At 50.2% G+C, this 23,465-nt stretch overlaps 1 protein-coding gene across 1 annotated transcript; it reads right to left on the bottom strand.

Annotated features, from left to right (window-relative positions):
* Positions 1-1,019: 1,019 nt before the first annotated feature.
* Positions 1,020-18,837, bottom strand: Tbc1d20 (TBC1 domain family member 20). The gene is made up of 8 exons (XM_048348949.1): positions 18,634-18,837; positions 9,352-9,537; positions 8,371-8,451; positions 5,390-5,576; positions 5,161-5,262; positions 3,428-3,569; positions 3,010-3,197; positions 1,020-2,823 (listed from the first exon to the last, which is right to left on the bottom strand). The coding sequence occupies exons 1-8, from the start codon at positions 18,701-18,703 to the stop codon at positions 2,568-2,570; spliced, it is 1,212 nt and encodes a 403-aa protein (XP_048204906.1). The 5' UTR covers positions 18,704-18,837; the 3' UTR covers positions 1,020-2,567.
* Positions 18,838-23,465: the final 4,628 nt, after the last annotated feature.

The raw sequence follows: 23,465 nt of genomic DNA, 5'->3' as shown, positions 1-23,465 counted from the left end.
AACCCTGGAAAGGATGCCAATCTGCCACAGGGTGCCCACTCAGAAGAGCTGAGGCAGGTACCACGGACGTGTGAGGGGGAGGGACAGCCATCCCACGGCCGCTCACTGCTCACAAGGCCCGCTCCACACCAGGCTTTGTACCCACGGCCTTCACGCTGTAGTCAGCTGTCCTCAGAACATGTGGGGCTGACCCCCGCTGTGATCCATTAACTTGATCCTCACACTAGCTGGAGATGGGGCGCCCTGACACACTTCTGCCGTTCCTGTGTACCTTCAGTCATTTGTGGAGTGACTCAGTGCAGGAGCAGCCAGATGGGGGAGAGGTTGGGGAAGGGGCTTCCACATTCCCCACCCTGCTCCCCAGAAGCTCAGCTGCACCCCCAGGACCCCACCTCAGAGGTCCACCTAACTGCCTGGTCTTTCCAGTGACACCCTGAAACTATGCACTGAACAGTCACCTCACTAGCCCATCTGAGGGGTGGGGGGCGGGGGGTCGGTAAGGGCAACAAGCCACTGGTCTTCCACTCCTTGGGAATTTCAAGGGTTTTAGGAACCTGAAGTGTAGACAAAACCTTCCACCATGGCCCCTTCTTTCAGTTTTCAACCCCCACTACTCAGTGCACACACAGCCTTCAGGGGTGAGCCCTTGCTCATGGCTGACACAGCGAGGGGCAGCCTGGCCTGGTGGGAGGGAACAGTAAAGCAGTCCTGCCAACCCTAGGCCTTCACACTGCCCCTGGGGGCTGGGGGACTCTATTCAGGGCAAGGAACAATGAGGCTGCTGGTGCATGGGCAAGAACAGAAAATTGGGAGTGAGGGTTGCCCCCCAACAGCTGCAATAGGCAGCTCAGGCTTACAGGTGCAGCAGGACTGCCCAAGGTCTCCTGGAAAGTCAAGGCCACGGGGAGCACACAGACTGCAGCTGGCCCGCCTGCAGTGCAGGGCGGCAGGCCAGGAGCTGGAGGGCAGGCCTGTTCTCAGCAAGCTCTAGGCGGGCTGGTCAGAGGACAAAGGATTAGTTACCACGTATGGCTGTTTATTTCATACAGGGTTCTGTACAAAATATTTACACATATTCTTTACAGAATAAATCACCTGAACGTAAATAGGTAATGCTTTCTCCTCAGTGGCTGGGAGAGGCCCGATGGGAGCAGGGCCGGGGCAAACCGCGCCCCAGGCCACAGCACAAACCCCACCGGCTGCCTGGGACTCCAGCATGGGCCTCCTCCCCTCCCCTCCCCCCTGCTTAGGACAAGGTTGCCATGGGAGAGCACGGATGTCCACTGCCTCTGAGTCCCGAAGGGTTTTCCTTTGTCCACGTCCTCGCCCGCTCAGGCAGGACCACACATGGGGGATGACCCACTGTGCGTGCGTTTTGGCTTTAAAGTGCTTCGTGTAACTCAGCAGACACCCAGCTGCCTGGGCACATGGGGAGGGTGTGGAACTGTGACCAAGGTGGGCACTGGGCACAGTGCTACTGGCACGTCCACTAAGAAACCAGCCACCATGAGCGCGGTGCCCAGAAAAGAATGGGGAGCACGCGCGTGCCGCAAGCACTCCTCCTCTAGAGCAGCAAAGGCACTTTTTTTTTCCCCCACGCCAGAGTTCATGGAGTTCACCTGGCTTTGCTCACAGGAAAGCTGTCCCAGAAGGACTGAGTAACCCCTGTTCCCAGAGCCTTGGGGAGCCCTGGGGAGCCCTGGGACAGGGCCCCCGGGCGGCTCCTGAGGGCTCTTCAGGCTGTCTGCCCTTTGCTGGGTGCCCTTAAGTTTCTAATGACATTCCCAACCAGGCGGAGACTGACAGCTGAGATAAACCCAAAGACAAGGCGAAGGAAGTGAGTGGAACCTACTGGAAAACGGGAAGAGAAAGGAAGTGGGCCAGAACACCGGGGGTGCCGCCAAGGGGAAGGGAAGGGTCACACAGAGGAGCTGAAAGTAACTTGAGGCTCTCAGAAGCTCTGATGAGGATCATCTCTTCCGTGAAGGAACTATTATTTTTAAGGTAAGACTACCTTGTCAGGTGTAGAGAGTTCTAAAAATAGTAATAAAAGTATCTTTTCTACATAAAGTTGCTTGTGGAGAATAAGGAAGGCAGACAAAACCAGAAGCCAGCTTCCTCCTCACGAGGCTGGGAATGCCCACGACTCCTGGACTGACACAGGCCACGGCTGACTCTGGACCTAATCAGCGAGTGGCGCTGCGCTCTCGCGTGGGGCCCTGGGTGGAGGCTGGGCGCCCTGGCGGGTCTCCCCCACCCCTTCGCTTTCACTGCAAGGCCCTGTGGAGCAGCCCCTTCCCTCCTGTCTGCCAGCTCACTTTCTACCTGGCAGCCGGGAGGCTCCCGTCTCCAGCACCAGGAGGCAGCCGGGCCCCCGGGTGCACTGCGGGCGGCAGGCCGGCTCTGCTGCTGTGCTGCCGCCCAGGCCAAGGCGGACACGGACAGGCAGGCAAGGGTGCACGAGCCCATCACCCTCGGCAGAAACCCTTTTAATCATGGCAATCCAGCCTCCCACGGAGGGCGAGGCCCTTGCTGTACTGGGCGAGGAAGTGGCTCTTCTGGCCAATTCAGGGGAACAGCTGCAGCTGAAACTTGGGGGCCCACTCCAGGGCACTCTTGACCACAGCCAGCGCTGCTGCCCCCAGGACCATCGTGAGCCCCATCACGGCCAGTTTCACAAAGCGCTTGGTCCTTGGTTTGGTCAGGACATCTTTTGTGTGAGCCTCGGGCTGCAGAACTCCCCGAAAGCGCTGCCTCAGCACCATGTCTGGCTTTTGCTGGGCCGATGCCAGCTCAAAGTCTTTGAAGGTAGAGGCTGCCATTCTAGGGGGAGGAAGAAAGGAGACACCATGGGCACCGGTGGGCAAGGAAAGGAGCGCTAAGTGGGCTGAGGACAAGCCACTGGAGCTCTTTCTGGAGACAGCCACAGCTCTAAGGAGGGGACTCCTCCCGATGGCAGGACCCGCCCAGCCCAGCCCCAGGCACCCCACCTCCTCCGGATCCCCTCACCTCTCAGCCTGCTGCTTGGCAGCTGCCTCACGTGCGAGTTCCGAGGGGGGAAACTGGAGGAAGATGTCTCCTGCTCTGCTGATGAGTGTCTCGTAGGGCAGGTCCTGGGGGATCTGGGACAACAGGTGGTGGACTGAGGCCATGTCACAGTCACAGTCCAGGACTTCTTGCTCACGATACAACACAATCTGCGGGGAGGAAGGCACTGCCTCAGAGACTAGACGCAGGGGGGACCCCGTCACCCGCCTTGCAGCCTCTCTGCCCAGATGCTTAGTAAACTCTGCGTCCGCCAAGGAAGGAGTAACGCAGAACCTCAGCGCTGATCAGCCCACCGCCAGAGCTGCGTGGAGGGCCCCAGCCTGGGGAAGCACTACCCTTTGCAGGTTTCCTAGGAAAGGGCTTTGCAGCCGGTGCCTACCACGGCTGCGAAGTAAATGGGCATCAGCGGGTGGCAGGCCAGGAAGAAGTCGTATAACCGCACAACGTGCCGGAAGTCCATCAGCACGTGGCCGAACCAGGTGATGAGCCAGCTGAGCGCAAAGATGGTTCCCACCTCAGCACTAGGAGCAAAGGAAATCCGGATGTTAGGTTTCCCACAGGGCCCTCCCTCCCCTTTCCCTGGCCTTCTTTGTCCTTAGCACTGGTGAGAAAGAAGCATTTGAGAAATAGGATTTCTAGGAAACTCGGCCACATAGGGTTTCAGCATCTTCTCTTCACAAAATATAATGTTTGTAAAACCAGCCACGAGGGCAGGACATCGGTGGCTCACACCTATAATCCTGGCTCTGGGAGGCAGACAAATCATCTAGACTCTCATCTCCAAATAATTGACAGAGCTGGAAGTGGAGGTGTGGCTCAAATGGTAGAGCACTAACCATGAGTGAAACACAAAGCCCTGGTTAAAACCCTGTACCAACACTACTGCAACAAAAACAAACACCCAATACCCTGAGTTTGGGAATACACCAGTGGTAGGACACTTGCTTAGTATGTGAAAAGCCCTGGATTTAATCCCAGCATCAGAAAAATAAATAAGATATAAATTAAACAAAATTGTATCTCATCTCACTGGTTGCTCTCTTTTTGTTTTGGGCTGGTCCTAGGACTTCCAGAGCCTAGGGTTCTGTCCCTGAGCTTCTTGATCTATTTTGGTAATTTATTGCTGATAAGGGTCTCATAGACTTTCCTGCCCAGGCTGGCTATGAAGCGCAATCCTCGGATCTCAGTTTCCTGAGTGGCTAGGATGACAGGTGTGAGTCACTGGCGCCTAGCTACTGGGTGCCCTCCTAATGTTCAACTACAGGAACAAGGAACTGACGTGTCTGGGATGCCTAGGTTTTCCTCGAGTCCACTCCTGTTGAGGGAATAAAATTAACTTTCAGTGTTGTGAGGCCACTGAGCTGCCTGGAGCCCCATAACCTCCTGCCTGGCACGTGCTAGGCCGTTTCTGCAGCACAGAACCAAATATTCCAAACCTTAAATTCCCCCTTCCTCCTCCTTCATTTTTGTTGGTTGTGGGGGCCTGAACTCAAGGCCTGGGTGCTATCCCTCGGCTTTTCCTGCTCAGGGATAGCGCTCACTCTACCACTTTAAGCTACAGCACAGCACCACTTCTGATTTTCTGGTGGATAATTGGAGATAAGAGTTTCACAGACTTTCTTGCCCATGCTGGCTTTGAACTGCGATTCTCAGATCTCAGCCCTGAGTAGCTAGGATTATAGGCGTGAGCCACCCATGCCTGGCTCTTTTCCTCCCCTTTAATCTATGACTTCTTTGCAGAAGTACTTGGTACTTAGTACTTGGAAGATGAACCTGTGCACAGTGGTCATCTTTCTCTCCTTCCTTCTCCAGGCCTGTGGAAGTTGGGGCAAAAATGTCAGAGTCTGTGTTGGCCTACTTGCCTGTCCACCTCTGCCCTCTACATCTAAGCTCAGACCATGACCCTGCCATCCTTTGCATCCCCAAGGAAAAAGTGCACGCAACTCAGACAGGACTCTTAACACTGTGCTGAACTCATTATTCAGACTGGAAAAAAGAACCTGGATCAACTAAACAAATCAAGGAAAGACAGTAATGAAGCTGAATGGAACTTGGTGAGGAAATGAAGGAGGGGCAGTGCCAGGCAGGCCTGTGTGCAGGAAACAGACATACCTCTGCATGAAGTCGTGGAGTTCCGGGTTCACCTGGTCGATGATGGGCATCAGATAGTTTAAAATGTGCTTGGTGTTGTCCATCGTGGGATCCATGAAATCCCTGGAGGGAGACAACCCGGTGGGCGTGGTTGGGGCCTGCTCTAGGGCAGTGGGTGGGTGGCGTGTCCAAACCATTCTAACACCTGACTAGAAGATGGGCCAGGGGTTTTCTTACGGGGCATGCGTACCTGAGGTGGTGGGTAGACAGTTTTTCCACCAACGAAGTTGCCAGCCTCTCGCCTACCACCAGCAGGAAGGTGACCACAATGTCATGGTAGCCCTGGTAGTAGTGCAGCTGGGGGTTGCGCTCCAAAACCAGGAGGATGATGTCGATCAGCTCTTCCTGCAGCCCTTCGCGCTGCTCATCCGGCATGCCTGGGGAGGAGGAGGGTCTGTATGAACACCCTACCATCCAGTATCAAGAATGTTAAGAAGAGGGCCAGAAATTCCCAACAAAGGTGTCCAATAAGAAAATATAAAGATAAATAAGTTGAGAACATCTTATGTAATATCTATAGGGTACACAGTCCTGAATGGCACGAGGAAGCGTGAGGGGCATTTAGCAGGACAACTGCCCTGCCATAAAATACAAAGGAATGGTTACTGATTAAACCAGGCTGAAGAGATCTGACAACTTCTGGGTGCAGTGGTGCCTATTTGTAAATTGCAGCACTTGGGAGGCTGACACAAGAGCTTAGACTACCTATACTGTCTCAAAGATAAAGAAAATTTTGAGGGCCAGGAGTAGTGGTATATGCCTGTAATCCCAGCTACTTGGTAGACAGAGATCAGGAGGATTTTGGTTTGAGGCCACAGTGGGCAAAAAAGTTAGGCAGATCCCACCTCAATCAATAATCCAGGTATGGAGGTATGTACTTGTAATCCCAGGTATGTGGAAGGCGAAGATTTGATTATTGCTAGGTGAGGCCAGCTCTGGCAAAAAAAAGGTGAGCCTCTGAATAATAACTAAAGTCAAATTGTAGAGCACCTGTCCAGCAAGGTCAAAGCTCTGAGTTCAAACCCCAGTGCTGCTACCCATCTTCTAATACAATAAAAAACATACATAAGGGCTGAATAGGCAACACAACAATTTGTGTTTCTTCTTCACACAAAGGATATTATTATTGGATAAATAATGAGAGCTGAATAATTCTGTAGATTAGTTAAGAGCACTTTTCAGTGTTCACTGATCTGCGCTGTTTTGGGTAAAGGGTTTGCATTTGTTTACTCTTACGCAGAACACAATGAGATTTCTATGTGTGAAGAAGAGAGCAGGCAGTTAAAGCAGATATGATAAAATGTTCACACAAAGAAACCTGGGGAGGGGCTGGGAATGTGGCTTAGTGGTAGAGTGCTTGCCTAGCATGCACTAAGCCCTGGGTTTGATTCCTCAGTACCATATAAAAACAGAAAAAGCCGGAAGTGGTGCTGTGGCTCAAGTGGTGGAGTACTAGCCTTGAGCAAAAGAAGCTCAGGGACAGTACCCAGGCCCTGAGTTCAAGCCCCAGGACTGGCAAAAAAAGAAAAGAAACCTGAGGAAAAGGAATTCTTTGCCCTATTTTGCAACTTTTTAGAATGAAATGCTCATCTGGCTTCTCCTCTTTCTTTCCTCTTTACTATTATTATTAAGTAGTTGTACAAAGGGATTACAATTCCACAAGTCAGGGAATGAGTACAATGCTTCTTGAAAACTGTCACTGGCTCCTTCACCTTCCCTGTGTCCGTGTTTCACAGTGCACACTGAATACAATGCCTGCATTGCCTCGCCCTCATCTGCTCTTCAGTACGATGGCCAACCTGCTCTGCCTGAGTTAGTGCGGAAAAGGGTAGGGCTGAAGCCTCGCCAAAGTGCCAGACCAAGGAGAGAAGCCTGACTGGTTCAAGTCCTGCCTCTCCCAGGTACTTCTGAGCTGGGGTGAACTTGGACCTCAAGGTCCAGCTAACTCAAGGTGGTAATAACTAGAAAGCTAAATCATAAATTTTGTTGTAGCAGCTCTTCTGAAATGTTTCCAGAAGATGCAACTCTGGCTAGTATGAAATGGAAACCAGTTCACTGGGAAGTGAGTGGTCTTAATAAACAGCACAGAGAGTTCTTTCTGTCTGTGCCAACTTGGAAAGCCCAAGGAAGATGAGCACTGGCACCCCAGGGGACCCCGACTTCGCAAGAGTCACACTGATGGCGGCCAGCTCTCAGGGGCTCACGTGGACAAGGCATGGCAGAACAACGTGCAACCCAGATGAAAGGCAAGGATGGTCACTTTGAATTTCCGTCTGGTGTGAGCTGCAAGACAAAGCACCATCTGGATAGACCTGTGACCTCGTGAACTGTGGTGGAAGCCCGGCATACTGCATTGCTGACTCTGCTCTCATAGGAAAACACCGGAAGAGCAAAAGCCAGGCAAAGGCCCAGCTCACTGAACACAGGGACGGGAGAAGAGCATCTCCCAAAAGGCATACTGTCAAAGATACAGAAGAACCCAAACGAAGTCAACTGAGAAGCCCTGAGGTTAAATAACGAAGCAGAGGAGTGAAAATTAAAGTCTGTCTGACACATGAATGGAGAAAGAAAGCATACCAGGGGAAACTGAGGCATGGATGTGACAAAAACAGGAGAGGGAAAAGGGGGTTCCCAGGGAAGGAAGGGAACGCACGTCCAGACTAGCAGGGCAAGAAAAGGAGACCAGACAATGGCCCAGGTCTTATCAAAATGAAGTCAGCGCAGGAGGCAGGAGCGTCTCTGAGCATCTTTGGGGATGGGGCAGGACAGAGGCCGGTGAAGCGCCCGTGGAGACCCAGAGGGAACCGCATGCGGACAAGGCGTGAAGCTGGCTCCCTCGCCCTGCTCCCTGGGAAGCAGGAAGCAGTTTTAGGAGCAGACTCTGTAAGCATGAGGGAAGGGCCTCCCTGCCTGTCACATCTGAAAATTGGATTCCAAACTCATCTGCCTCCCAAAGCCAGGCCATGGCCCAGTAATCCCCATCAAATGGCTCCTATGGGGTGAAGGAAACACGAAGGCCAGCTCCCTGCTCTCTCCTCTCCACCACTGGGGCAGGCTGTCATAATGGAAGGTCACTGGATGAGGGGATGCAAACTTGGGGACAGCCAATACAGGGGGACAAGAAGCCTTGCTCCAGGTGGGGCAGGATGGGAGAGCTTTCGAGCTTCTCACCGGGAGGGAAGCGCCGTAGAGACCGCCTGACGTCCAGCAGCACCTGTTGGTAGTCCTTGCTCATCTGCCGCAGGTCCTTCCCTAGAGGAGAACACGTTACTGTGGACATGCCTGCGAAGCGGGAGGGGAGCACACAGAGCTCTGTGGTAGAGCACTTGCCTAGGATGCGCAAGGCCCTGGGTCAGATCCACGGCATCCCTGCCCCCAAACCCAACACCTAAGGCACTGTGAAGCGGAGGCTGGAACTAAAGTCAGGAAGGAGCTCTTGCTAACACACCCACATGGGTGCTTTCCTTGGCCCACACTGAAGGGTAGCAGAGGCGCCCGCGATGCCCTGCCTCATCTCATCGCGAATGTGACAGCAGAGCCTCCCCTGGGACTGAGCGGGACATGCCAGTGCATTTGCCTTCCAACAAAATGCTGACTGCTCTGAAGCAACCCATTCCAAAGAACGTGCCGGTGACACCGCAGTGGCAGAGTCACCTCCAGCTCCCGGCACACAGCAGGAGCCCAAAGATTTGCCAAGTAAAGAGCAGAGTCCCTTCGGCTGGCATTTTGCCACAAGAGCAGGGAAACAAGAAAGGGAACAACAGGGTGAGGGGAAACCGCTGTCATTTGTCTTTCTAGCTGCAGCCCAGACTCTGCCAACGAGTTAAGTAACAGCTGTCAGAGCCATTTCTGCATACTATAATTCCAAAGGACTGTTGTATTTCCCAATAAGGCTTTTGCTCTGTTTCTTAAAATGTATTACCACAGCCCAGAGCCGGACTCGCCTCTGACAACCTGCCTCCCACCGAGCCAGCCTGGACTGAAGTAAACCCTGCCTGGCCTGTACCTCACCCCCGCCGAGCTCCTTGCAGTGCTCTCCGCGTGGGCACAAGCCTTTCCTACAGGTTTCCACTGAGGCAGCCACTCCTGCTTCAAGCCTGGGGATCAGAACTCCTAGGGCTCTCTCCCTGCTACTAGGCAAGCTCCCCTTACCTGACTGAGGTGGCAGGTCACTGGTGTTGACATTGAGGAGCTTGGGCCACACTTCCCGTCTGATCTCGTCCGTCAGGAGCCCTCCTTCACTGATAGCCATGCGTCTGAGGGCAGCCACGTCAGTGGGATCACTATTCAGGGCCTGGTATATCTCTGCCACTTTCTTTTTGTTTTTGGCATTAAAATCTGGAGGAGGAAAACATGCGTGTGAGTGGAGGATGGGGCACATATTAGCAGGACTAGCTTTGTGTCTATTTGGTGGGAGGTGACACAGGTCTTAGACAGCTTGGAGGGCATGGGCTGGCATCGCAGCTCAGAGCCAGCAGCACTTCCGGTTTCAGGCCCAGCGTGCTGAATCTAGGGGCGGGAACAGGACACATACAGTAAAATAGATACCAAGTTGCTTCCTTTTGAAAAGCAATCATAGGCACAGTCTAGAATAATTCATGGTGGGTTTTGACACAGTGTGTAACTACTCAGACCAGGCTGGCCATGAATTTACAATCCTATGTTTTGCTTTGTTTTTACTAGTTCCTGGGCTTGAACTCAGGGCGTGAGTGCCGTCTCTGAGTTTCTTTTGCTCATGGCTGGTGCTCCACCACTTGAACCACAGCTCTTTTTCTGCCTTTTTAGTGGTTAGATAACAGTCTCATGGACTTTCTTGCCTGGACTGGCTTGGGACTGTGATCCTCTGACCTTAAAGCTCCTGAGTAGCTAGGATTCCAGGCATGAGCCACTGATACCTGGATGTTTGACTTTGCTGTTCACAGCTGGCTCTCTTCCACTTTCGCCATGCCAGCCTTGGGGTTTTTTGGTTTTTTGTTTTTTTCTTCCTGGCTAATTGGAGAGATGGAGTTTCACAGACTTGTCTGCCCAGATTGGACTGGCTTGGAATCTTAATCGCCCAGAGAGATCTCAGATTACATATATGAGCCACTGGTGCCCAGCAGTAAGTATATGTTTAAAGAAGAAAGACATGGTTTAAAAAAGAAAAGGATGCATGCAGAGCAGGCAGCCCACGGCTCACATCTTGACTCTGCCCTAACTGCTGTAGAGCCTCCGGCACATTATTTCCTCTCCAGGCTGCAGGACCCAGGCCTTCCTGGCAGGACAGTCACCCTGGCACAAAGCTGCCATTTATTAAACATAACTTCCTCTTCTCTCACAGCACATTTAAAAAAATCAACCTACAGATTTAATTAGCACATAATGTGTGAAACACTACATAAATAGATCATGTAGGTAACAAGTAAGGAGTTAGCTGTTACTAAAATTTCCTCTTCTTTCTCAATACCCAAACATCACAATGCCTATCTAGCTCAATATAGGAAACGTTTCCTGGGCGGGGTATATCTCAGTGAGCGAGCACTTGCCCAGCATGTGCAAGGCCTGAGTTCCACAGGAACTCCCAGGAACTCATTTTACACAAGAGAAGTGTATTTCAAAACTCAGTACTAGGGGCTGGGAATATGGCCTAGTGGCAAGAGTGCCTGCCTTGTATACATGAAGCCCTGGGTTCAATTCCTCAGCACCACATATATAGAAAACGGCCAGAAGTGGCGCTGTGGCTCAAGTGGTAGAGTGCTAGCCTTGAGCAAGAAGAAGCCAGGGACAGTGCTCAGGCCCTGAGTTCAAGGCCCAGGACTGGAAAAAAAAAAGTTCAAAACTCAGTACTAGTGCTGGGGCTGAGGCGCAGTGGCAGAGCACGGGGCGAGTGCTGGGTTTGATTCCTAGCACCACAAATGCCAACTCTCCACACCGTATTTTATCCTAGGTACACACTAAGACAGTGGGGAGCGGCGCACTGTGTCTCTGGGGCTGGGAAGGAAGCTCAGTGCCGCAGCCCCGGAAGGAGACTATCATTTACAAGCACATTGCTGCCCAAGCAGCCGTGCAGGAACCAGGCAGGAGTGTGTGACTGCCACCTACCCGTTTCCTATATGAAATCATGAGCCAGAGGCCCTCAGAGTTCTCAGGGACAATGTCTGCTTTTAGGAACAGCTCGTCAAGTCTGATGGTGACACATGGACTATTGAGAAAATAATAAAAAACACAAGAAAACTTTAACATGGCAACACCAAATGCTACAAGGCATTTGGACTATTCATTGCAGACAAGAAAGGCCAAGCAGTACAACAGAATGTAGGCAAAGGCCAGGCCAACCAGAGTAGTATATCACAAAAACAATTTAGGGTGATAGTAAACGGAAGGTATGTTAAGCTTTACAAGAGAACTAAAAGCCTAGCACAATGGCTCATGTCTGTAATCCCAGGTACTTCAAAGGTAGCTAGAGAAAAAAAGCTAATGAAATGCTATGAGAACCAACAAACCAAGCATGGTGGTTCGTGCCTGCCATCCTAGAACATAGGACGCTGTAGGAGGAGTATAGTTCACAAACAACATAGGCAAAAAGTGAGATCTAACCGTGTGCTGGTGGCAATTGCTTGTAATCCTATCAACTCGGGAGGCTGAGATCTGAGAATCACAATTCGATGCCAGTCTGTGCAGGAAAGTCTGTGAGACTCTTATCTCCAATTAAGCATTAAAAATGGGAAGTGGAGCTGTGGTTCAAAGTGGTAGAGTGCTAGCTTTGAGCAAAAGAGCTCAGAGATGGCGCTCAGGTCCTGAGTTCAGGCCCCATGACCGGTACACAACAAAAGGTGAGAACCTATCTAAAAAATAACTAAAGTAAATGGGCTGGAGGTATGACTCAAGTGGTAGAACACCTGCCCAGCAAGCCAAAGCCCTGAGCTCAAATCACTTATCACACTAAGAAACTTTTCTTGGCCATCTTCTCTACAGCCCATGACTATCTCCATGACAAAGCTGACAGAACATTCCTGACACAAGCAAGAGTTGGTACTAGGAGCCCCGGTGACCAATCTAAGAGCTATGACATAAAAGCCACAGAAGCAGAGGTTTGGAGTCACACAGAACTGGAGGTGTAGACAGGAAATAACCTAGGTGACTTCAGGCCCAGGGAAACCTGGGAGGGAGAGCACTGTCCAGACCTTCTCAGTATACACCCACCCTCTTGACAGAACTGTTAACTGTTCAGTGCAAACTCAGAGTACTCCCTGCCTTCTCAAAAATAGCCTAGTTTGAATGCTAAGTTAAATGGTTGCTTTCCCTAGAAATCATGAAGATCCAGCCTGCAGTTCCCTGTCAGTACATCAATTCCCTCCTCAACCTTTTAAAAAATTTTATTTATTTGTGTGCCAGTCATGGAGCTTGAACTGAGGGCCTATGCAATGCCCGAGCTTTTCTTGCTCAGGGCTAGCACCCTACCACCACTGGAGTCACAGCTCTACTTCTTCATGTGGTTAACTGGAATGAAGAGTCTCAAAACATTCCTGCGCAGGCTGGCTTCGAATTGTGATCCTCGGCTTTCAGCCTCCTGAGTAGCTTGGATGACAGGCGTGAGCCGCCAGCGCCCAGCCCTAGTCATGTGTTTTTTGAGGCATATCAAGCTCTTGCCACAGGTGTCCTGTTCTCCAGCCCATCTGTCCACCGGTCATCGTCACAGGTAAAGCCTTCTGTACTGGGGCAGAGGTGAGGATGGCTCCCGCCCAGCCCTTGAGAAGATCCTGCAGAGGCACACTGGTGACACAGGGGACAACATGCTCGTGATGGAACCCATAGGAAGAAAAGCTTCCCAACAGCTTCTCTGGTACCTTCTGGAAAATGCTACCACACGGAAGAGTGTGTCAAAGGGAAATGTTCCTGACGGGGGAAAGGGAAGGTGCAAAGACCTTGTCGGGAAAACACCATGTCCAGGAAGCATGGTAAAGTTCTGTGAAAAGCTGTATTAGGCACAGAGAACAGAGGTGGAAGTCAAAGCCTGGGCTGGATCCAGGCATAGTGGCTCATTGCCAGTAATCCCGGCTAATTGGAGGGTGGAGAACAGACAGAGGTTCAAGATCAGTCCAGGAAAACAATGTACAAGAACCCATCTGAACCGGCCGTGGTGGTGCATGCCTATCATCCCAGCTACAAGGGAAGTTGAGACTGCCAAGACTGTGGGGTTCCAAGCCAGCTTGGGCAAAAAACGTCACAAGTTCCCATCTGAATGGAAAAGCTGAGTGTGGTGGCAAGTGCCTGTCATCTCAGCTGTGAAGGGAAGCATATATAAGATGGCAGTGTAAGCCAACTAGGATTAAAGTGCATTGTGACCTAAAAAATAACCAGAGGAAAAAAATGGTTGTAGGCGGGGCTCAAGCAGTAGAGCACCTATCTAAGGAATGTGAGGCCCAGAGTTCAGCTCCAGTACAAAAACAACAGAACAAAAACAAACCCACAAAGCTTGGGCTGGATGCATCCTGCTAGAGCAGAAAACAAAGGCTTTCGTTTTTTGCAGGGGTGGGGACTGAGGGGGCGGCCTTGCACACACCAGGCAAGCACTGGCACTGAGCCATGCTCCCAGCAGGTCCTGTGTCAGTGGCTCACGCCTATAATCCTAGCTATGCTGGGGGCTGAGATCTGAGAGTCATGGTTCAAAAAGCCAGGCTTGGCAAGAAAGTCTGTGGTCTGTGAGACTCTTATCTCCAATTAATCACCAAAAAGCTAAAAGTGGAGCTGTGGCTCAAGTGATAAGAGTGATAAGCCTTGCACACAAAAGCGCAGGGACAGGGCCCAGGCACGAGTTTGAGGCTCAGGACCAGCACAAAACAATACAACAAACAGGAGTGGGTATTTCATTGTTTTGGGTATTTGTGCACCTACCTCAGGCCCAGATTAAGAGCTGTGAAGTGACGACTCCAAGTTGCTCAAGGAAGCTGATATTTAGAAATTTGGCTAACCCATTGTTGAAGATAGAGAATGTTTTTCTCAAACTTGTTTAGACTTATCTATTCTGCTCCCGTTTCCATGTAAGCTATTTGGCAATGTAGGGGGAAGGGAGACTGCCGCTTGGAGCTTGGGGAGAAGGGCATGGTTTACAATCAGCAAGGTTTCCATGGGATTTGGGCGAATATTGGCCTGAACATTAACTCATTCAGAAGCCAGGGCACAGCTCCAATACTGGCTTCTCTTAAGTAAGCTCCAATTCTCTTTTAATCCTGAATTTCAAACTTAATGTCTTGCTTTTAGTTTTCTGTGGGATTCCATAAGTGTGAACGCAATAGAGTAAATTACATAGCTTAGTTCCTGTAGTAAGTAGCATGGCTTTCTATTTCCACACACCAGTCTGAGCACACACACTGCAGAATCTCTACAGCTCCATGTGCTTCCCGCAGTGGGGCTACTGGAATGTGAGCTGCGGCTGCCGTGTGCAGGCCTGGTGCCACCTTCCTTGGGGGACTGATAATGGTTTATGGCACCCCCCCCCAACACCGTTCAACAGCACCTAATGTGTACGCTCTCACTGTCACACACAAAGTTAAGAGAAAACAAAACTCAAGTGAGCTGGAGGTGTACAGACCACAGTGAGACAGTCACCTGCTAGCCTAGCCAGGACAGAGAGCAGCTTAGCAGGCTCTGCACTGAACAACGGATTCACACGCAGAAAGAGAAAAATCACACCGCCACCCTCGGATAACCAGAAAAAGATTTGAATGACCACTTTGAGGTGAATTCTACACAGGGACTATAGAGCAGAACACGAATCTCAACTTGAGGGGTAAAGTATTGGCTCAGGAAGAAAGTCCACACACTGCCTCTACTGAAATCAGAAATGCCGCTCTGCTCTCTTCGAGGCCTTCCTTCTACAAGTCCTTTATTGCCTCACAAGATAAGTATATTTTATGTTCCAAAGCTGACACCTTCCAAATTCCTTTGTAGTAGAGAATTTGGCTATCAAAACCATAATGTGGTGGAATGAAATAACTTCCTAGAGCTGGCTGCAAAATATACCCTGCTATAAACAAATCCCTGCTGCCTGAAAAAGTAACTCACTTGACAAGGAAAAGGCAAAGAGATTGGTATGGGCACTGCTTTGCCTACTGTCCACTAAATGATTTTTGCAGTGATAGATATTGAACCCAGGATCTCACTTGTACATGCTAGAAAGCGCTCTACAACTGAGTTATACTCCTAAACTGCTTCTTTAGATAATGGCCACTGAAGCAGTAGTTCCTAACCATTCAGATAAAGACAACTGCTCATCCTGGTTCTGGTACAGAACCCAGGAAGAGACTGCGGCCACCAGAAAGTAAACAAGTACCTCCAAAAGCACTTGGCCTGAGAAAGAACTATGCCATCTCTCAAATTTCTCCACAACTTCAAACAATTGAGTTAGAGCTACACCATTACATAACGGAAGCTTAAGTGAGAGTTCAAAATTCCATCCCAACTATTTGGTATTAAGCTTGCATATTAGGTCTTGCATCTATCTATCTATCTATCTATCTATCTATCTATCTATCTATCTATCTATCTATTTATTTATTTTGGCCAGTCCTGGGCCTTGGACTCAGGGCCTGAGCACTGTCCCTGGCTTCTTCCCGCTCAAGGCTAGCACTCTGCCACTGGAGCCACAGCGCCGCTTCTGGCCGTTTTCTGTATATGTGGTGCTGGGGAATCGAACCTAGGGCCTCGTGTATCCGAGGCAGGCACTCTTGCCACTAGGCTATATCCCCAGCCCAGCATTTATAATTTTTAAACAGAAGTTAAACTCAAATTAAAAAGGACAGCCTTGGGGCTGGGGATATAGCCTAGTGGCAAGAGTGCCTGCCTCGGATACACGAGGCCCTAGGTTCGATTCCCCAGCACCACATATACAGAAAACGGCCAGAAGCGGCGCTGTGGCTCCAGTGGCAGAGTGCTAGCCTTGAGCGGGAAGAAGCCAGGGACAGTGCTCAGGCCCTGAGTCCAAGGCCCAGGACTGGCCAAAAAAAAAAGGACAGCCTTGGCTGGGAACTGGTGGTTCACACCTGTAATCCTAGCTACTCAGGAGGCTGAGATATGAAGATTGTGGTTCAAAGTCAGCCTGGCCAGGAAAATCTGAGACTCTTATTTCCAATTAACCACCAGAGAACTGGAAGTGGTATTGTGGCTCAAAGTGGTAGAGTGCTAGCCTTGAGCAAAAGAGCTCAGGGACAGCATCCAGGCCTTGAGTTCAAGCCCCATGACCCACCATAAAATAAGCCTTAAGCAAAGCAACTCCAGTCAGCCAGAGAAACACTTCTACAAACACCCCTACACTACCCCTGAACTCTTGATATGGACTTTAGAAAGTAAGTGGAAAATGTATGCCTGAACTTCAGGTCTTTGAAGGACAAAGCAGAAGAGGAAAATCTTATTGTATTCTGGGTAGGAGTCTTTTTTTGTTTTTTTGTAGCCCTCTGTCTTTGGCAGTCCTAATTAGCTCCTACAAAATAGCTCCAAAATTAGAAGGGATTCATTAGCTACCTAAAATATAAAGAAAGGCTGAAGCAGGAGTTTGGAAAGTTCAAGGCCCTGTCTCAAAATAAAATAAAAGGTGTAGGATGTACCTTAGTGGTCTTACATTCATTCTCCAAGTTACCACACACCCCCCCTTCCAAAGAGAAAAAGGTTGCTTTGCTCCAACAATGGAGAAAAACAGTCCTCAGAGTAAACCAGTCTAACCACAAACTCTATGCAGGGGGACTTGTAGCATTAGTAACTGTGTCAATGTTTAAAAAGAAAACACAACCAAAGCAGCTCCTCTAAATTCATTCCTTGTCATCCAGAGAAGCAAAATCAAGGGAAGTGCAACTGGTAGTCTTAACCTAGATGCAGCAACAGGTCACAAGACCCATGCAACTTGGGCGCTGACTACTATGCCAAGAGGTCAGATGTCACACAAACCCCAGCAAAAGATTGCAATGAACAGGAGCCCAGAATGTGCCAGCTTAACTTCCAGCCAGTATTAGAAAAAGAAGAGGCACTTTATAACATAAAAGTGAGCTCAAGGCCGGGATCCCAGATCTGAGGATCTGGTCCACAGCCTGGGGTAGGAAAGTCTTATGAGAATCTCATCTCCAATTTACCACCAGAAAACAAGAAGTGGAACTGTGGCTCGGTGGTGGAGTGCTATCCTTGAGCAAAGAAAGCTCAGAGCCAGGGGCTGGGGATATGGCCTAATGGCAAGAGTGCTTGCCTTGTATACATGAAGCCCTGGGTTCAATTCCCCAGCACCACATATATAGAAAATGGCCAGAGGTGGCGCTGTGGCTCAACTGGTAGAGTGCTAGCCTTGAGCAAAAAGAAGCCAGAGACAGTGCTCAGGCCCTGAGTCCAAGCCCAGGACTGGCAAAAAAAAAAAAAAAAGCGCTCAGGGACAGAGCCCAAAGCCTGAGTTCAAGCCCCTCGACCACCAAGAAAAAAAAAAAAAGTGAGCTCAAGAAACAAAATGTCAATACCAGGAATTCAAAATCTGTAAAATGGGTGGCGTGGTTAGTTCTATTAAGGGCACCACCCGGGATAGGATGGCAAAGTAGTGTGGTACCTGTGTTGCGGAGCAGATTCCTTTGCCTGGCATGGGGAACACATTCAGAATTTTAGCTGTCATGTATTTACTGTACGGGGAACATAATTTAGAACATGCACGAAAACAAAAACAAAAGCCCATGCCTTCGTAGAAATTATTCAGATTGAAACAGTGTATAAACCCAGCGGATGGTTGGTTACACAATGAAGTAACATGAATACAGGTGCATGGGTTGGGGGAGAGGGTTAGAGAGCGGTGGCCCGGAGTAGGGGGCCCGGGCGGGGCGCAGGGGGACAGGGTGTGACTGCTGCAAGAGGGGGGGGCCGAGGGGGGAAGGAGGTTTCCCTGGAAGTGGACGGTGTCGACGTGTGCCCAAGTTTGTGAGTGCACAAAGATTCTCCCCGAAGCACGCTTCCAAAGAGCGAGTCTTAGTTGGTAATTCAGAGAAGTCGGCGCGGAAGTCAAGCGGAAGTGAAGTTGGGGGAGCGTCTGCGGACGTGGCCGGCGGCCGGGCGTGGGGCGAGGCCCCGGCTCGGTTACCCGGACGCCCCAGTTCCCCGCTCCGGCTAGAAGGAGGCCCCGGACCTTCTCTCCCGGGCTCGCTGCGGCAGGGCGTCCTTCCTCCGCCGGTTCAGTCCCAACCTCGGACACGACTAGCCGGGGCCCGCGTCCCTCTCGGTTCCCCCGAAGCCTCCCGGCGGCCCTCTCAGCTGTCCCCTAGCCCCCCGCCTGTCCATCAGGCCGCCCTGTCAGCAGCCCCCGGACCCTCCGCCTGCCCATCAAGCCGCCCCGTCCGCGGCCCCCCGGCCCGCCCGCCGCCCTGTCAGCTGTCCCGGCCCCTCTGCCTGCCCGTCAGGCCCGCCTCGCAGGCCGCCCCCGGCCGGCTTCCGTACCTGCCTTCTCGGAGCCGCCGTTCCAGCGGCTGAAAGTGGGGCCGTCGCCCTGCGCTCTCCGGAGGGCCATGCCCCGGGGGCTCGGGCTGCCTTAGGGGCCCGGACCCCAGCCCGAGCCCCGGCAGATGTTGGAGCCGTACAGACGCGGCTCCGGCCGCGGCCGTAGCGCCCGCTCCGCCGGGCCAGGCTGGGCTCTGAGGGCCCGCGATGCGCCTGCGCGCGCGAGGCCACGCCCCCACAGACACGTGAGCTTCCACGGGGCGGGGCCCAGGCATGCGCGCTGGCGGCCTGCGTGGCTGGGAGAAGCACCGCGCATGGCTTTGTGCATGTAGTTCCATCCGAACCGTGGAGGGCGGCGCTCTCCTGTGTTCAGGACCGGTTATTTGGTGTTTGTTTCTTTGTAATTAGCTTACATTAGGTTTACGGGGCGGAATCCCGTCGTTACATTTCTGCACGTTTGCGGTGTATTCCAATCTACCTCATCCCCTCTACCATCGGCCCCTCTCCTCATCCCCTTCTCCAAACAACCAGGGGTCTACACTTTGTCATTGTGTTACTTTTACTCCCCGTAAAACAGTCGCAGTGAAAGTGCTGAACTCATGTTGAACTTGTGACAGCTACTGTACGAAACAGTAATGGACTCACATTTGCGCTTACCCAGGATTTATTCTCTCTCTCTCCCTCCCCTCCTCCCCCCTCCTTCTCTCTCCCGCCCCCTGGAGCTCCTGCCAGACTTACCTGCTTCAGAATTCAGCGGGACCTTGGCCTTCCTGGTCAGCTTCCACTGCCAGGAGCTAGGGGCCCCATCCACTTAGGAGATTCCCAGCAGCCCCTCATCCAGAAGCATGTTTCATCAGGACTGGAGTCTCTTCATCTCTAGGGACATTCCTTTCAGTTCACCCAGATTTTTTTTTTATTTTTTTTTGTGCCTCACTCCCTACGTCTCCAAATGAAAGAACCTAAGCAGATGTTCTCATGGCTTTAGAAGCTTAACAACCCCTTCTTTAACCCCACCATAACAGTTTTTCCTTCTGGGACCTTCTGCCCATGAAACTCATAATTGCTTGCCCATCCTGTCTAATCCAGGCTCCACAGTTGATTGTTACAGTGTAAGTTCTTTTAAAAGAGATTTCCAGGGAAAGCCCTTCTCTCTCTCTCTCTCACACACACACACAAACATATATACACACACAGAGCTTCCATGAGAAATTACTTTGTTTTTTAAAACTAATATCTAGCCAGGCACCAATGGCTCATGTTTATCATCCTAGTTACTCAGGAGGCTGAGATCTGAGGTTCATGATTTGCAGTCAACCCAGGCAGTAAAGTCCGTAAGAATTTAATCTCCAATTAACTGGTGTGGTTCAATGGTAGAACACCAACCTTAACAAACAAAAGCTGAGGGACAGTGCCTATGGCCCTGAATTAAAGATCAGGACCAGCACTAAGTAATATTAATTAATTAAATGGGGAGAGAGAGAGAGAGAGAGAGAGAGAGGAGAGAAGGAGCGTGTGCCAGGAGCTGGTAGCTCCTGTCTCCATGTCTACAATCCTAGTTACTCAGGAGGCTATTTGAGGATTGTGGTTCAAAGCCAGCCCAGGCAGGAAACGCTGTGAGACTTATCTCCAATTAACCACCAAAAAACTAGAATTGGTACTATGGCTCAAAGTGGTAATGTACTAGCCCTGAGCAAAAAGAGCTCAGGGACAACGCCCGGGCCCTGAGTTCAAGCCCCCCCCCCCCCCCCCCCCCCCGTAAGGTGAAGGAAAAGACAAAGAAAGAAGAAAGGAAGGGAGGAAGGCAGGGAAAGGAAAGGAAAGAAAGAAAGAGAAAGGAAGAAAGGAAGGAAGGAAGAAAAGGAAGGAAGGAAAGAAGGAAGGAATGGAAAGGAAAGAAGTGAGTCCATGGCGTGGCACTGGTGGCTCGCGGGTGTAATCCTGAGTGTAATCCTAGCTACTCAGGAGGCTTGGCTCTGAGGATCATGTCTGGAAGCTAGCTGGGACAGGAAAAACTATGAGATTCTTATCTCCAATTACCCCTTCCCCCAAAGTGCCATAATTAGAAGCTGTGGCTCAAGGTTGGTAGTATGTCAGCTGTGAATGAAATAGCTCAAGGACTGAGCCTTGTCAAGTACATGTGTGCGCACGTGCACACACACACAAACACACACACACAAACACACACACACACGATGAAATGAATGAATAAGTAAAGACGTAGCTATTTCATGGAAGCACTCAGTTCCTGTCCTAGGCTAGCACACCACCTTCTGGACAGCACAGCACTCTACCACAGTGAAATTGAATATGCCAGCATGCCCTCAAATACATTATGTTATCTTATTATTTCCATGCACCTCTCCTTGAAAAGGAGTGCTAAGTATCAAGCAAGAATGTGCTATACATAAACCAACTTCCCAGACCGACAAAAGCTAAGGGAGAAGGACTCAGAAACATGAATATCCTGAAGATCTCAAAGCACAAACATGGAGATCACCCAACTCATTTGTCTGCTCAACAAATATTCATTACTCACCCTACACCCAAGCCTAAGCTGGAACTAGCAAGATGAAGCTTCATTTTGTGCCCTAGACTGGCAGGGGAGAGACGCTTTCTTTCCATTTATAGCAGTGCCAAGTTTTATAGAAAGTGGAACCCCAATGGTCACAGAAGGCCAAAGAGGGCAACAACAAACCACACACTGGAGCTGGATGGTGTGAAGAAGTTTCCTGGGGATAGTGGCATTTTATTTTTATTATTTTTTGTAGGTTGTGGGCCTTGAACTCAGGGCATGGGCACTGTCCCTGAGTTCTTCAGCTCAAGGCTAGTGATCTACCACTTTGAGCCACAGGGGCACTTCTGGTTTTCTGGTGGTTAGTTGGAGATAAGTCTTACCCACTTTCCTGCCTGGGCTGGCTTTGAACCACACTCCTCAGATCTCAACCTCCTGTGTAGCTAGGATTACAGGTGTGAGCCACCAGGGCTAGCTGATAGTGGCATTTTAAAGGGAAGAGATATACAATATCCAGAGTATTAAAATCAGTTACATTGCTATCAGGGGTTGGAATGAGGAAAGGGAAAGGGAACACCAAAATCGAGAGACAAAGGATAAAAAGACAAACTAATGCAAAAGCAATACTTACAAAACCTTATGGTGTTAACCAACTGTACAACTCATGGGGGGAGAGGGAAGTGGGGAGGGGGGAGACGGAGGAAAATGAGGGAGGTAACAAGTTGGATAAGAAATGTACTCACTGTATTGCGGATGAAACTGTAACCCCTCTGTACTTCACTCTGACAATAAAATAAACAAACAAAGGGAAGGAATAGGGACAGTAAATGGGTGCAGGCAAGAATATAGCTTGGGCACGGAGCTAAGAGAAAGCAAAGTCTAGAAACCAGATGTGGCACAGTAGGAAGTAAAGTGAACTTTGGCATGAGGTGAAGATAGGTAAGCATACATAGGCAGAAACTTGTAAACCATATTCAGGTTTGGGCTAGATGGAGCCAGAGGGTTAAACTTGTGTTGGTGTTGACTGGGATTTTCAGGTCACTAATTAGTTTCAACTTTTGTTGTTGATTGTGGGGCTTGAACGCAGGGCCTAGGAGCTGTCATTGAGCTTTTATGCTCAAGGCTAGCACTCTACCACTCTAAGCCACAGCACCATTTCTAGTTTTTTGGTGGCTGATTGTAGATACAAGTCTCATGGACTTTCCTGCCTGGGATGGCTTTGAGCCACAACTCTTTCTCAGCCTCCTGAGTAGTTAGGACTATAGGCGTGAAGCCACCAGTGCTTGGCGGATCCTAACTTTGCACAGGACAGTCACTTCCACTTGCTACATGCTAATGGGAAGAACAAAGCCATGCCAGACTGAGCTAGGGCTCAGATTCCAATAGGAGAGAGGTAAGTAACCAGATAACTATAAAGCCAGGGGAAGACAAAAGATCTATGAGATCAAGTGTAGGACTAGCTGTGTAGCTCAGATCACATATGATCTACATGTGTAGCTGCCCAAGGCTCATCTTTGGCACTGCTGAGAGAGAGGGAAGAAAGGGAGAGGAAGGTACGTTAGGAGAGAGGAAGAAAGGGAAGGAAAAGACTGATAACAGCTTAGAGAGGTCAAGCACAATTCTAAGGTGGTCTCTAGGATTTCCACCTCAGGTGTACACTGGACACACCTGCATGTACTGTGGATAGCATTTCATGCTCCATGGCAAAGATGAAGAGTCTTCTTTTCGTGCCAATCCTGGGGCTTGAACTCTGGGCCTGTGCACTATACATGAGCTTTTTTTCCCTCAAGGCTAGTGCTCTACTACTTGAGCCACAGCTCTGCTTTCTGGCTTTTTGGTTAACTGAAGAGACTCACACTTTCCTGCATGGGCTTCAAACTGTAATTCTCCAATCTCAGCCTCCTGAGTAGCTAGGATTACAGGTATTAGGTACCAGTACCTGGCTAGTGTGTGTGTGCATGCATATAAATGCCAAGTACTGGGGCTTGAACTTTGTGCCTCATGCTCTCACTTGGCTTTTTCACCCAAGGCTGGTGCTCTACCACTTGAGCCAAATCTCCACTCAGTTTTATGCTGGTTAATTGACCCAAGCATCCTTCATGATAGCTTCAGAATAATAGTCTAATTTTTGTTACATCAGCACTCAGTTGTTTCCATTCTAATTCTGTAAATCTATTCACATCTGAGTCAGTGATTTTTCCCATCCTTTTAGAATTAATAATTCCTTGTTCGGTTTTACCTTATCTTTAGCCAAAAAGCCAAGACAAGATACCATTTAGTTTAGTTTGCTTTTTTAAACTTATTTTTTGGGTCAGTCCTG

Source organism: Perognathus longimembris, chromosome 6 (assembly GCF_023159225.1).
Source record: "Perognathus longimembris pacificus isolate PPM17 chromosome 6, ASM2315922v1, whole genome shotgun sequence".
Lineage (NCBI taxonomy): Eukaryota > Metazoa > Chordata > Mammalia > Rodentia > Heteromyidae > Perognathus > Perognathus longimembris.
The sequence above is the reverse complement of the archived record's forward strand: the minus strand, read 5'-3'. Positions and strand labels throughout refer to the sequence as shown.